This window comes from Mauremys mutica, chromosome 7, assembly GCF_020497125.1.
Source record: "Mauremys mutica isolate MM-2020 ecotype Southern chromosome 7, ASM2049712v1, whole genome shotgun sequence".
In the NCBI taxonomy this organism is placed as follows: Eukaryota; Metazoa; Chordata; order Testudines; family Geoemydidae; genus Mauremys; species Mauremys mutica.
The window spans coordinates 123,536,377-123,551,235 of record NC_059078.1 but is presented as its reverse complement, the minus strand read 5'-3'; the positions used below and the strand labels follow the sequence as shown (position 1 = coordinate 123,551,235).

Sequence of the window (14,859 nt, the reverse complement as noted above, 5' to 3'; positions counted from 1 at the left end):
TTGGTTTCCCCATTGGAAAACTGGGAAAAATTACACTTACCTACCTCTCAAATTTACTGTGAAGTTTAGCTAATGAATGTTTGTATAAACATTATAAAAGTCTCTAGAGAAGTGTGAAGTATTGTCTTAAGTCTTTTTATTTTTTTAACCAAGTACTATTTTCAAACTGGTTTTCTGGCAAAGTCCTAAAGCAGTGTTTTGCTACTAGTTTGTATCGTTCATCTATTTCCCATGACTCTGAGAAGCGCCCACAGAAGCAATTTCAGTAAATAGCATAAGAGATTTAATAATTATAAAGCAATGTTTCCTCAAGGGAAAGTTTTTGAGGAGTTGTGTGTGTCTTATAAATTTATGGTTCTCTCATCCCTTCAGGTTTAAGAGTCAGTGTGGGTAGAAGCCTATGACAATGTTTTTGTTAATTTAGTATAAAGTCTAAATAAAACACAATTCACATGAATAGTTGAAGGGAAAACTTGATTATTTCTCAGAACAGGATTGGGTCTGGCGCAGCCCTGGAGAACAGTTCCAGGATCCACCAAACCCAGTCTAAGGTTTATTAGCTAGGGTATCCCCAAGGGGCCCATATTACACACAGCAACTGCAACATGCTCTGTCATACCCTTCTCTAATGCTTTCTCATCACTTCTGTACTCTGTCCATGGCTTCTTAGCCCAGGATTTAGGGAGAGCAGGGGGTTGGACTAGATGACCTCCTGAGGTCTCTTCCAACCCTAATCTTCTATGATTCTATGACCCTATGTCAGAGAACCACAGCAGCTTCAATAAAGAATCCCCTTCATAGTCATTACAACTGAGTCCTGGCTCTTCTATGCTGCAGAAGTCACGATGCTCACCTCCCATATCTCTCTGTGCTCCCAGCACGCAATGGGGGTGGGGAATCCCCCACACACCCTTTTTTTTAAACAGCACGGTACATATTGATCTGCCACACATGGATGCTTGAACCGAAAAATATGATGATAGTTCTTTCCTCACTTATAAAGTAATGTCTGCCAGGGGAAGTCCCATCAAGCAGAAGAAAAGTCTGGCAGCTCCAATATCGAAATATATATTCTCCGTATAAACCATGAAACTGCTGTTCTGGGCTTTTGATTGAAGACAGATTAAAGGGGAAAAATAGCCGTGCCCTGATGTCAGCAAACTGCGCACTCCAGGAAGTGTTATAGGCATATTAATGTAGGATTTGCTTGCTAAAATAGAGCTCCCCTGCCCCTCAGATGATTAAAATAATTTGAATCTCATACTCATTTGCAATGATTGTAGCGAGTTGCTGGGTATGTGATGCCTGCCAAATGGCAAAGAGGCATTAAAATATTTATCCACCACCTGTGAGGGAGATTTGCAAAGTTCCCAGAGAAAATGATGCTGGCTACGTTATTCATTAGAAGTTGTCATTTTTCCCAGCCGCTGAACATTTATCATATTTCTGGGCACATTAATAATTTCATCAGGGATAAAGAACAATTTCTATCAAGAGAAAAATCTTCAGTAGCTCTGATCCCCCAGGGCGATTCAAGGTGCTGCCAGTCTGTCTATGTAGATACATTAGAATTAGATTTAAAAGAATTATCTGAATTGTTTCATAATCTAACAGATCCTGAATGAAAGAGCTGCCAAAGAACTTGAGCAATTTCAGACGAGAAACTCTAAACTCCAGCAAGAGAACGAGCAGCACAGCATGGCCTTTGAACAAATAACACAGGAGAACCAGCAGAAAACAGTGGAGCTGAAAGTAAGTACCAGCTCATATTTGCATGGCATCAGACACATCCCTCTGCTGTCGGGAATTTGATGTTGGTGATTCAGTAGATGACATTCTTCCCTCTGAGTCAGTACTATACCAGCATCCCAGTCTAGTACCAGATCATACTGTGCTGTTTCAGATGAGACATAAAACTGAGGTCCTGATTACTTGTGATCATTAAAGACTTCATGATATTTTTCACAAAGGCAAAGTCTTTTTTTAGATTGTAAGCCCTTTGGGGGAGAGGCTGTGCCTTCCTTTATGTTTGTATAGTGATCAGCATATTGTGAGTGCTGCTGGAAGCCAATAATATATAGAAATAATAACTGCCCCAGCCAACTTCCAATGTAGGTAACTACATCCTGCCTACTTAAATTTCCTCTTTGGCATCAATTCAGGAAGTTAAATACAAATCAGTATGTTGTTTGCTTGCTGACCTAAACCATTATCTTCTGTTGCTGTGCACTGTTAAAAAGCTGTTTTCCACCACTCCAGAGGTAGCTGCATTTCATCGGTGGGTAAAGTGACTGCTACATATGGTTTTTAAAGCATTTCAAGAGCTTTTGGGGATGAAAGGCTCTGTAGATATTATTACTGTATGTCTGCTGAATCTGACCTCCCCCAGCCAAGAGCATGGCTGCAGTTACAACACTGGCTATGTTAGAAAACAGGACTGAAAAGGAATAGGTTATCAAACTTTAGTAAAGTACAACTGATTCAGCTAATTAAAAGAAGTCAGTTGCTGATAGGAAGCTTTCTTGCAGTGGGCACTATTGGTTAAAACAATGAAAACAAACGACAACAGATTTGTTAGAAGATCTGTCCAGAGCTAATGTAACATAAAGATCCTTTTCTGGAACCCCAGTGAGATGACACTATAGGAGTTTGTTTTTCTGTTGTATTGCTGCGCACACTGGAAGGGCACTTTTATTACCTATTGAAAAACCAGATTACTCTGCCCGGTTAGCTAGCATAATTGTTATTCCCAGCAGAATCATCTTTGCATAAAATTTAACAAACAATGTGTTCAAATAGGAACTGAATACAAGATTCAAGGTGGGTGCAAAGGCAGATATTAGCCATGTAAGGGCCTGATCCTCACTTCAGTGGAAGTTGGAGCTCAACACTTCATTGGATTATGAGCACAGGTTTATGAAAATTCATTGTTAAGGTGCTGTCCAGATATTATTTATTTGTATTGTGGTAGCTTGTGGGTGCCCTAGTCATAGGCCATGACCCCATTATGGTAGGTGCTGTAGGTGGGGCCTGATCCTGCAGTGTGCAGACACCTCTGGCATACTACTAAGCACCTCTAGCATCGAGTGATGTAAATGTTTGCAAATTTCTTGAAGTCCAGTGTTTGAGTGTGCCCAAGTCCTGCTGACAGTTCCTCACAGAAGGTATTTGCACCTCACAGGATTAGATCCCTAATAGTGACTGATTCTGCGAATGGGGCAGTGCACACTGTGATGTGGAAGGCTTAAAATGTGATGGTGTTGCTGCAACGGCAGGGCAATTTTATATTTGTTTCTTAGTAGGTGTGGGGATTATTTTTGATGTATTGATTGGCTGCAGTCACTAGTGCAATAATCACTACTGGCAACATTTTAGTGCAGTGTCTTGGATCAATAGTTTCATTTCCTGATTCCATAATGTGATGTGGACTCAAAGATTTGGTTTTTAAAGCTGTAGATTAACAGCTTCCTGCTTTTAGGGATAGAGAATCAGATCAGACCATCAGTTACCAGTAGCTGATGTTTCACTGAAAGGCAAGACTACTCAGACCTAATCCACTGAGCCAGTTGTGCAGTGCTGTTCATGGACTGCAGTTGGGAATTCTTTATTGATCTCTTTTATGCCCTGAAGAATGAGATTTGATTACCTTTCTCCTTGCCTCAGCTGGCTTTGTTTAAATTATTTTAATAGTGGTGCCATTCTCCAGTCTTTTTCTAAATCAAGCCACAGCATTTATCTTAGTGGCCTCCTGTGCCACTGAGTCCTGTACAGAAACTACATGCTAAGCAAAGAAGCATTTCCTTTTGTTGATTCTAAATGGATTTTCCTTCTCACCCACTCTCCCTTCTGTTTCTACACAGATGAGGGAGGATGAGGTGACTCAGATGCGTCATGAAATTTCAAAACTCTCCAAGATAAGAGAAGTTATCCAGAGAAAACTGCGTGTTGCAGAGGAACAAAAAGTTGAAGCAGAATACCAGAGGGATACCCTAAGAAACCAAATCTCTGGACTAGAGAGAGGTAGGAATCAAAGCACTGTTGTGTTGTGTTGTGTTGGCACTGTTGTTTTGTTTGTTATAATGTTCATTCAGTGTATGCTCCAAGTCAAGCTCATGCCTCTTCGGTGCCCCGTATGGGACCATATGAAAGGGGCCTGCATGGCACTATGGTTGTAATGCCCTTACATATGTCTCCTAGGTCTTTGGAATTTTCACACAGTGCAGCATGTGCTGGGTGAAAACATAAAGGACCTGATCAGCAGCCCCTTTGTGTGGCAGGTGTAACCCTTCCCACCCCAGGAAATACCCTCACTGTGCGTGTTTCTGTGCCAGTCTGTATTGCCGGTGCACCAGCCCCTGATGCAAAGGGATGATTGGAAGAAGGCACAAGCAGGACATTCTTTTGCCCCAGCAGTTTTGTGCCCCTACAATGATACCAGTACAGAGATGACTCCAGCACAATGTATTAATAGACTGAATTATAGCGAAGTGCTGAAATATAAAGCCCCATTCTGTTGTATACCTAGTGTGGATATGTTGCCTCAGTAAAAGCTTCCCTGTGCTCTGCCTAGTCTGTAGGTTGTATACTGAACTGACTGCACCTATGGGACATGAAGTATTTTATAGGACTTTATGTATGGGACATACTGTCTTTCATATTCATATCTCCATAACTGTAAAAGGTAAGGATCTCTCTCCGAGAGAACAGCCATTCTGCTGTTGCTTCATCAGGCCTCATGCTGGGGTGAAAGGGAAGACACAGGAAATGCAGCCCTGTCTTTGAATGGGTGAGAAAGGCAACGGATAATGCACCTTCTGGCAACTTGGATTGTTCTCATGCATTCCAGTGCATTGTGTTTCCTGCAGCTCAGCCTTCCTGATATCAGTATGTCAGTTTCTCCTTCAGATGCACATTTCCTCCTTAAGAACAGGAGCACTTGTGGCACCTTAGAGACTAACACATTTATTTGAGCATAAGCTTTCGTGGGCTTATGCTCAAATAAATTTGTTAGTCTCTAAGGTGCCACAAGTACTCCTGTTCTTTTTGCGGATACAGACTAACACAGCTGCTACTCTGAAACATTTCCTCTTTGTTATTTTGTTAGTGATGTATTCTTCTGTGTATTTGGATGAAGGGCCAAATCTAGATTGTCTTAAGAGGGAGCAGCTCCATTGAAGCCAATGGAGTTATGCCCTTTTATGCGAGGACTGGATTTGACCCAGAGGGATTAAAACAACTCTATACATCTAAATCCAATATTTTCAAAAGGAACTAGTGATTTCAAGAGATTCATCATTTGGATGCCAAGCTTGAGATGTCTTTCAGAGTGCACAGCATTTTCTGAAAATCCAGCTCCTTTACAGTGTCTCAGGTTAAAATCAGAGGCATCCAAAATTACTAGTCCCTTTTGAAAATCTTGGCCTAATGCTCTGCTAGTGCCTAAATATGGATTAACTTCCCTAAATTTAGGCACCTGAATTTGCAAATGGAGGTCATAAATTATATCTCCATTTATATAATATTAATAAAGCTTTTTAAAAACTCCACAGACCTTTGTTTTTTCCAGCTATGCAGTTTGAACCCAGAGTTTAATAATCTTTTCCTTGCTTTTAGAGTTGGAGATTGTTAAAAAGCAGGTAGAAATTGATAAGAAAGCCATAGATGAGCTGGTGAGAGAAAGGGACATATTAAACAAGGTGAGCTTGCTTTGTTAGCACTGGTAAACAAATATCTTGCCTTGAATATAAGATGCCTGTAGCTTAAACCATGCTCCCCCACTTTCTGTGAATTGAAACAACATTATACCTGTGAGCGCAAAAGGGACTTCTTAGTATTAGCATATAAAACAGCAGGGGGCTGTACGTATTATGTGCATTTGCTTTTATTGCAAACGTGTTATTTGATATTCTAAGCCGTTGATTACTCCTCTGCTTGTAGTATCTACAACATATCGAGTTTAATGTTAATCTAGTCAAATTAGGGCTGTGCTAATAAAAAACACACCATCTGTCTGCATCACAGCCTTGTCTGTTTTTAACCCTGATCTCTCCTGCCACCATTTAGATTAATTTCTCATGCTGACCATTTGTGATTCTTTAGATTCCTCACTTGGTTGAGAATCAAACATTGTTCTGCATCCTGAATGAGTCTATTACAGGGTCACCTTTTGAAGAGGGTGAAAAACTGATTCTTTAGTTTTGAAGGATTTTTTAAAGTGAGGTTAGAAAAGTAACTTGATTAAACTGAGATCTTGGTGTCCTGTTTATTATCCTTCTGTGACTTGCAGGCCAACCTTGCTCAGTTTACAAGTTCAACCAGGTTACTAGAAAATGAGACGGGAAGGTGTTTCCCACTGCCTTCATTATCCCCCCTCCTGAACAACCCTCTCCATTCCTTCTGTAATGCAAACATCAGTTTCCCAGCTTCCAATTAAAAAATACTGCCTCATTCTAGGGCAGGGGTCAGCAACGTTTCAGCAGTGCTGTGCCGAGTCTTCATTTATTCACTCTAATTTAAGGTTTAAAGTGCCAGTAATACATTTTAACGTTTTTAGAAGGTCTTTCTATGTCTATAATATATAACTAGACTATTGTTGTATGTAAAATAAAAAAGGTTTTAAAAATGTTTAAGAAGCTTCATTTAAAATTAAATTAAAATGCAGAGCCCCCCAGGCTGGTGGCCAGGACCCAGGCAGTGTGAGTGCCACTGAAAATCAGCTTGCATGCCGCCTTCGGCACATGTGCCATAGGTTGCCTACCCCTGTTCTAGGGCTCTCTAGCAGGACTGGGAGCTCACAAGTCCCACAGGACCTGCTGCCATAATAGTGGGAGTGGGTAAAATGTACTTTGTTGAGGCCAGGACCATGTGGGCAAACCCCCCCAAACTGCAGTAATTTGCGGGCAAAAACTAAACCTCTGGTCAGTTTGTCATAAATAGAATTCCAGCAATGTAAAGCAAGTTTTTCTTTTTTTAAAAAAATAAAAGTTTTAATACTTACATTTAAGTGAGGAATAGAAAGAAATTTAGTGTCTATTATAACAGGAGCTAAAGTATTTTTTTACATGGTTTAAGCAAGATTTGTTTTATTCTTTGAGTGGTAAAAATTGTGTCCAAATTTCCTTTATGTATATAATGTATTAACTGAGGGTTGTTTTTTTGCTTTTTGTTTTGTTGTTTTTTTTAAGTAACATGGGGGATCTGTCTCTTGTGGGATCTAAGTTTTGGATGGGAGTGGGATAAAGATGCAAGGAACAACGTGGGTGTGGGTGGGAGTGGGTATTGCAGGGTGGGATGGGACTATTAAAAAAATAGTCCAATACAGGCTCTGCCTCATTTTTTAGTGCAGTGATCTCCAAACTGTGGGGTGTTCCTCCCCCCAGGGGCATGCAGAGGAACTTTTGGGGCGGGGTGCAGTGGGGCCTGGGCCAACCCCCATTGGGGGTGGGGAGGGAGTGCCAAGCAGCCCCACTCTGCCCCCAGCTTCCTTTGGGCCTTGCCCCCAGACATGGCTCCGGCTCCTGGGTCCGGCTCTGCTCCTCGTCCTGGCCCCAGGCCCAGCGCTGCCCCCAGCCACGACCCTCACCTGAGCCCAGGGCTCCCGGCCACACCTCCGCTCCTGACCATGGTCCCAGCTGTCAGCACTGACTGCATCCTACCTGTGGCTCCGCTCCAGCCCCACCCCCAGCCTCCGCCCGCGCCTCCCACCACAGCCCAGCCGCAGCTCTGCTCCCGGCCTTGTCCTCCAGCCTTGTCCCTGCTCCTGGCTTTGGCCCCATTCCTGGCCCCAGCAGTGGCTCCACTCCCAGCCACAGCCCCTGCTCCGGCCTTGGTCCCTGGCCCCGACCATAATCCTGGTCCTGGCCATGGCTTCCAGGGGGGCAGGGACAGATTACATTACGGGTAAGGGTGGGCGTGCCATAAAAAGTTGGGGGACCCCTGCTTTAGACTCCTGGAGACATTCTCATGATCCTATTTGGAGACTGAGTGTCTTTACTGTAGCGAATCTGATAAGGTGTAATGACTCTCGGGCATCCCTCACCCACTCGGACAGAAGCTAGTGTTTAACATAGCGTGTATAGTGCGGCATTCAGAGTTACAGACATGGATGGTAATTGTTCTGGGATTCTTTTTGCAGAACTTGCTTAAGGCTGCCAGTGTCACTCAAAAGCAGCTGAACCTGGTAAAGCTCCATGAACAGTCCAAGAGGAACTTGGAAGAAGAAATTCAGAACTATAAGGATGAGGCTCAGAAGCAGAGGAAGATCATCTACCAGCTGGAAAAAGAGAGAGACCGTTATATCAATGAAGCTAGTGAACTCACCCAGAAGGTATGAGATGATTTGTGTACACACGATTCATCCATCTCTCTCTCTCTCAAAACTGGAAAGAGAGCAGATTCCATTCCTGACATTTTAGATTTAGCTGATAGGTAGGATTGATCAATGGTCTGCAGAGAGTTTACAAAGGTTTTAATAAAGCTTGTGGATTTTAGGCAAATTATTACACACAGGACTATCTTGTACATTTGTGCACGGTTCTAGACTAGCATCTTTTTTTTTCTCCCCTATCTTCCATGTGTTTAAAAATAATTTTGGCCATGTCCATCCTCTGCCAGATTTTCCTGACTTTTTAACCAACTTCTCTTTGGCTCTGCTGCCTTGGTATTGCCCCAGATGGTGATCTTTACAAACTGATCATAGATTTTTAGATTCCTAGGCCAGAAGGAATCATTTAGTCTGATCTCCTATATAACAACAGACCAGAGAACTTCCCCAAAATAATTCCTAGAGCAGATATTTAGAAAAACATCCAATCTCAATTTAAAACTTGTCAGTGATGGAGAATCCACCGTGACCCTTGGTAAATTGTATCAATGGATAATTACTTACAGGTTACTATCTCCAGGGGCCTCGGTTCAAATCAAAGTTGCTCCTTCATCAAGACCTTTCTTTTTCCTGCTTAAGTCACTTCTCTTTCTCAGTGTATGAAGACACATTACTGTGTTTCTGCTCTGTCAGTGAATGTGTCCACAGTGATACACAAGGTCAGGTATGCAAGGTTGCAGTGATACACCAGGCAAGGCCACTAGGATCTGAGGGTATTACACAGCAAAAACAAACCAACCAACCCTCGCAACGCGAGTCTCAGAGCCTGGGTCAACAGACTTGGACTTGTGGAGGGTCTCAGAGCCTGGGCTCCAGCCCGAGCCCAAATATCTACACTACTATGTTTAGCCCCGCAGCACGCACCCTCCGAGCCCAAATCAGCTGACCTGGGCTCTGAGACTTGCTGCTGTAGGTCTTTTTTTGCTGTGTAGATGTACCCTGAATGTGCTGCCATTGCTTTTCTCCCACGCACCCTGCTCCAGACTGAGAAATAGTCTGAGCTACAAACCTAGGTCTCCTACGTGTTACTTCTGAGCCAGAGATGTATTCTGTATTCATTTATGTCTTACTCTCTCAGCCCTATTTAAGCTGCAAAGCTGATCCTTCAAGCTGCTGAGTGCCCTCAAATTCCGCTGAAGGCACTATGAGTTGAGGATGCTCAGCACTCTGCAAGACGAGCTCAGCACCTCACAGGATTGGGATTTGTAAAATTCCCTATTACCTCTGAACATACTAATTCAATCCAGTCTGTGATACATGGGCTACTTGGAGAATCTCTGCAAAAGCTTTCTGTTGTGGCCATTGCCTCCTATTATAGAATCATAGGACTGGAAGGGACCTTGAGAGGTCATCTAGTCCAGTCCCCTGCACTCATGGCAGGACTAAGTATTATTTAGACCATCCCTGACAGGTGTTTGTCTAACCTGCTCTTAAAAATCTCGAATGATGGAGATTCCACAACTTCCCTAGGCAATTCATTCCAGTGCTTAACCAACCTGACCGTTAGGAAGTTTTTCCTTATGTCCAACATAAACTGCCCATGCTGCAATTTAAGCCCATTGCTTCTTGTTCTATCCTCAGAGGTTAAGAACAATTTTTCTCCCTCCTTCATGTAACAACCTTTTATGTACTTGAAAACTGTTATCATGTCCCCTCTCAGTCTTCTCTTTTCCAGACTAAACAAACCCAATTTTTTCAGTCTTCCCTCATAGGTCATGTTTTCTAGACTTTTAATCATTTTTGTTTCCCTTCTCTGGATTTTCTTCAGTTTGTCCACATCTTTCCTGAAATGTGACTCCCAGAACTGGACACAATACCCCAGTTGAGGCCTAATCAGCGCAGAGTAGAATGGAAGAATTACTTCTTGTGTCTTGCTTACAACACTCCTGCTAATACATCCCAGAATGATATTTGCTTTTTTTGCAACAGTGTTACACTGTTGACTCATATTTAGCTTGTGATCCACTATGAGCCCCAGATCCCTTTCCACACTGTTCCTTCCTAGGCAGTCATTGCCCATTTTGTATGTGTGCAACTGATTGTTCCTTCCTAAGTGGAGTACTTTACTTTAGTCCTTATTGAATTTCATCCTATTTACTTCAGACCATTTCTCCACTTTGTCCAGATCATTTTGAATTTTAATCCTATCCTCCAAAGCACATGCAACCCTTCCAGCTTGGTATCATCTGCAAACTTTATAAATGTACTCTCTATGCCATTATCTAAATCATTGATGAAGATATTGAACAGTACTGGACCCTGAACTGATCCCTGCGAGTCTCCACTTGATATGCCCTTCCAGCATGACTGTGAACCACTGATAACTACTCTCTGGGAATGATTTTCCAGCCAGTTATGCACCCACCTTATAGTAGCTCCATCTACTTTGCATTTCACTCGTTTGTTTATGAGAAGGTCATGCAAGACAGTATCAAAAGCCTTACTAAAGTCAAGATATACCACGGCTACCGCTTCCCCCCGTCCACAAGGCTTGTTACCCTGTCAAAGAAAGCTATCGGGTTGGTTTGACATGATTTGTTCTTGACAAATCCATGCTGACTGTTACATATCACCTTATCTTCTACATGTTTGCAAATTGATTGCTTAATTATTTGCTCCATTATCTTTCCGGATACAGAAGTTAAGCTGACTGGTTTAATTCCGCGGGTTGTCCTTATTTCCCTTTTTATAGATTGGCACTATCTTTACTCTTTTCCAGTCTTCTGGAGTCTCTCCCGTCTTCAAAAAGAACAGGAGTACTTGTGGCACCTTAGAGACTAACAAATTTATTTCAGCATAAGCTTTCGTGGGCTACAGCTCACTTCTTCGGATGCATCTCTCGTCTTCTGTGACTTTTCAAAGAGAATCGCTAATGGCTCAGCTATCTCCTCCTTGGGTATTCTAGGACACATTTCATCAGGCTCTGGTGACTTGAAGACATCTAACTTGTCTAAGTAATTTTAACTTGTTCTTCTTTCCCTATTTTAGCCTCTTCTGATCAGACCTCATTTTCACCGGCATTCACTACATTAGACGTCCAATCACCACCAACCTCCTTGGTGAAAACCAAAACAAAGATGTCGTTAAGCACCTCTGCCATTTCCACATTTTCTGTTATTGTTTTTCTCCCCTAAGTGAGTAATGGGCCTACCCTGTCTTTGGTCTTCCTCTTGCTTCTAATGTATTTTTAGAATGTTTTTTTGTTACCCTTCATGTCTCTAGCTAGTTTGATCTTGTTTTGTGCTTTGGCTTTTCTAATTTTGTCCCTTCATATGTTATTTGTTCATATTCATCCTTTGTAATTTGACCCAGTTTCCACATTTTTCAGGACTCTTTTTTGATTTTTAGATCAGGGTTCTCAAACTTCATTGCACAGCGACCCCCGTCTGATAACAAAAATTACTACATGACCCCAGGAGAGGGGACCAAAGCCTGAGCCTGACTAAACCCCGCTGCCCTGGGGTGGTGGGAGGCCTAAGGGCTTCAGCCCCAGGCAGGGAGACTGTACCCTGAGCACCAACACTCAGGGTGAAACCCTTGGGCTTCAGCTTCAGCCCTGGGCAGTGGGGCTTGGGCTTCCGCCCCAGAGGCTAGCAAGTCTAAGCCAGCCCTGGTGACCCCATTAAAATTGGATTGCAACCCACTTTGGGGTCCCAACCCACAGTTTTAGAACTGCTGTTTTAGATCATTGAAGATTTCCTGGTTAAGCCAGGGTGTTCTCTTGCCATACTTCCAATCTTTCCTACGCAGTGGGTTAGTCTGCTTTTGTGCCCTTAATAATGTCTCTCTGAAAAACTGCCAACAGTCTTCAATTGTTTTTCTCCTTAGACTTGCTTCCCATGGGATCTTACCTACCAACTCCCTGAGTTTGCTAAAGTCTGTCTTCTTGAAATCCATGGTTTTTATTGTGCTGTTCTCTCTCCTACCATTCCTTAGAATCATGAACTCTACCATTTCATGATCACTTTCACCCAAGCTGCCTTCCGCTTTCAAATTCTCAACCAGTTCGTCCCTATTTGTCAAAATCAAATCTAGAACAGCCTTTCCCCTAGTAACTTTCTCCACCTTCTGAAATAAAAAAATGTCTCCAATACATTCCAAGAACTTGTTGGATAAACTGTGCCCTGCTGTGTTATTTTCCCAATAGATGTCTGAGTAGTTGAAGTCCCCCATTACCACCAAGTCCTGTGCTTTGGATGATTTTGTTAGTTGTTTAAAAAAAGCCTCATCCTCCTCTTCCTGGTTCGGTGGTCTGTAGTAGACCCCCTACCATGACATCACCCTTGTTTTTTACCCCTTTTATCTTTATCCAGAGACTTTCAACAAGTCTGTCTCCTATTTCCATCTCAGCCTCAGTTGAAGTGTATACACTTTTTAATATATAAGGCAACACCTCTTCCCTTTTCCCCCTGCCTGTCCTTCCTGAGCAAGCTTTATCCTTCTGTAACACTTTATTTCATATGGTGTGCTCAGGAACATGATGATGACATGTTCCATTAATTGCTGAAGATCACATTGGAGAGCTCTCCAAGAGGCTCATTGATTTACTGGGAAGCTAGCCTTCAAGCTGTTTCAACTCACAAGTTATTTGCTACCTTCTCACTTTATAATTACCTCTTACAAATTCATGTGATCAGTGGCTTTTAAATCATCTTTGAATGATACATAACCTCTTGTCTGGCTTACTTTATATCATTTCTTTGGAATAATATTCCATTTAAGTGAGATTTCTCTTTATTCCAAAGTCACATTTTACATTCCCCTCCCCCCACTGCATCTAATCATGTAGCTATGAGTTAGGATCATTATAAAGTACGGTCAAGCTGTAAATCACAGCGATCAGAATGGCAAGGGTCTTGCTGTAGAACTGTGCATTTCTGATTAGGGCTGTGCACATTTTTTTGTATCTAAGGTGAAAAGAGTGAATGCTTGAGGGTTTTCTGACGTTTCCACTTTGGGTGCAACATTTTGGGCATTTAATCTGAAAGTTCCATAACCCTTTTACCCGAACACCTGTGCACCTGAGGCAATGTAGTGGGAGGTGAAGTCCTTGCAGGTCTAGGCCACTCCTAAAACACCCATTCAGATGCTCTCAGAGCCTGTCAGACAACAACCCATAGCAAAGTGTGGTCAATGGAATATTGGCCTCACTGTTGCAGAGCTTCAGGAAATGGGGGTTGTGACACTAGGGATGTTTGTGTAATGGTGCCTGTCAGGGGCGGCTCCAGGCACCAGCACGCCAAGTGCGTGCCTGGGGCGGCAAGCCACGGGGGGTGCTCTGCCGGTTGCCGCGAGGGCAGCAGGCAGGCTGCCTTCGGCGGCATGCCTGCGGAGGGTCCACTGGTCCCGCGGCTTCGGTGGACCTCCCGCAGGCTGCTGCCGAATTCACGGGACCGGGGACCTCCCGCAGGCAAGCCGCCAAAGGCAGCCTGCCTGCCATACTTGGGGCAGCAAAATCCCTAGAGCCACCCCTGGTGCCGGTATTGTGTTTACCCATTTACAGGGGATTTTTATGCTTATTTGATTCACTAAGAGGCAAATCTAGACTCACCTTTCAGCTGCAGAGATCCCTGATCACATCAGGACTGGCAAGCAGAGCAAGATACTGGGACCAGCGCAGAACATCACACCCTGTGTGTGCTCTGCAGAGGCTCCCTGTGCTCAGCTGCTCCTTCCTTTTTGAGGGCAGGGCTCTGGGTGAGGCTGGTTTATCTGTGATTATGCAAATCGCTCTGCTAGCCATTCCCCCTTGCACAGTAACCTGTGCGGTAGTGGCAGCCCTTATACTGCAATAGAGGAGCCTTATGCCAACTTGGGGGAAGATTCTCTTCCCAGAGGCTCTCCCCTGTGGACAGCCATGGCTCTGGACCAATCAGTAGAGCTAGCCAGACTCCCGGGGGGCACATGACTGCTGTGCTCCTGAGGGGTTTTAGGAATGCCTGTCTGATGCCCCGCGCCTTCCAGAGCTCCTGCTGGGGCCTGCCATGCCACACTGACCCTAGCACAGGTATGTACGTTCAAGGCAGGACTGAGCCTTTCGAGCTACAATACTCTTGTTTCAGGCTTCTGATGAATAGCCTGTAGTTTAAAGTTACAGCCAGGGTGGCAAAGGATTTTATGGTGAGAAGTCATGCTAGATTCACCCTTCTATTCACTGTGCCCGATTCTCTGCTCACCTACACCACTGTTACATTGGTGTAACTCCATTGACTTCAGTGGTGTGACTCCTGATTTACACCAGTATAAATGAGAGGAAGATCTTTCCTATGTGGTCTGTATTAACTCACTACAAGTATCAGTGGGACATTTCTCTCTTTAGAAAGGTGGCTGTTTGCACCTGAAATGCCGAGTTGGTGGTAAAATCTCTGTTCCTTCTTGCAGCTTCAGACTCCCCATTCAGAATCTGTTGGACAGCAAACAGTTGAATAAACCCTTCAATCTCACCTGTCATTGTTCCCTGGCCATGGTTAACTAGA

The 14,859-nt window shown here is 43.4% G+C and overlaps 1 protein-coding gene across 3 annotated transcripts in view; it reads left to right on the top strand.

Annotated features, from left to right (window-relative positions):
• The window catches only part of CFAP58 (cilia and flagella associated protein 58), a 96,218-nt gene that overhangs the window by 15,549 nt on the left and 65,810 nt on the right, over positions 1–14,859 (top strand). For all 3 annotated transcript variants that reach the window (XM_045023250.1, XM_045023249.1, XM_045023251.1), the window contains exons 6-9: positions 1,615–1,752; positions 3,861–4,020; positions 5,614–5,696; positions 8,135–8,326. In XM_045023250.1, the coding sequence (XP_044879185.1) occupies positions 1,615–1,752; positions 3,861–4,020; positions 5,614–5,696; positions 8,135–8,326 (573 nt within the window). The remainder of the gene's footprint in view (positions 1–1,614; positions 1,753–3,860; positions 4,021–5,613; positions 5,697–8,134; positions 8,327–14,859) is intronic.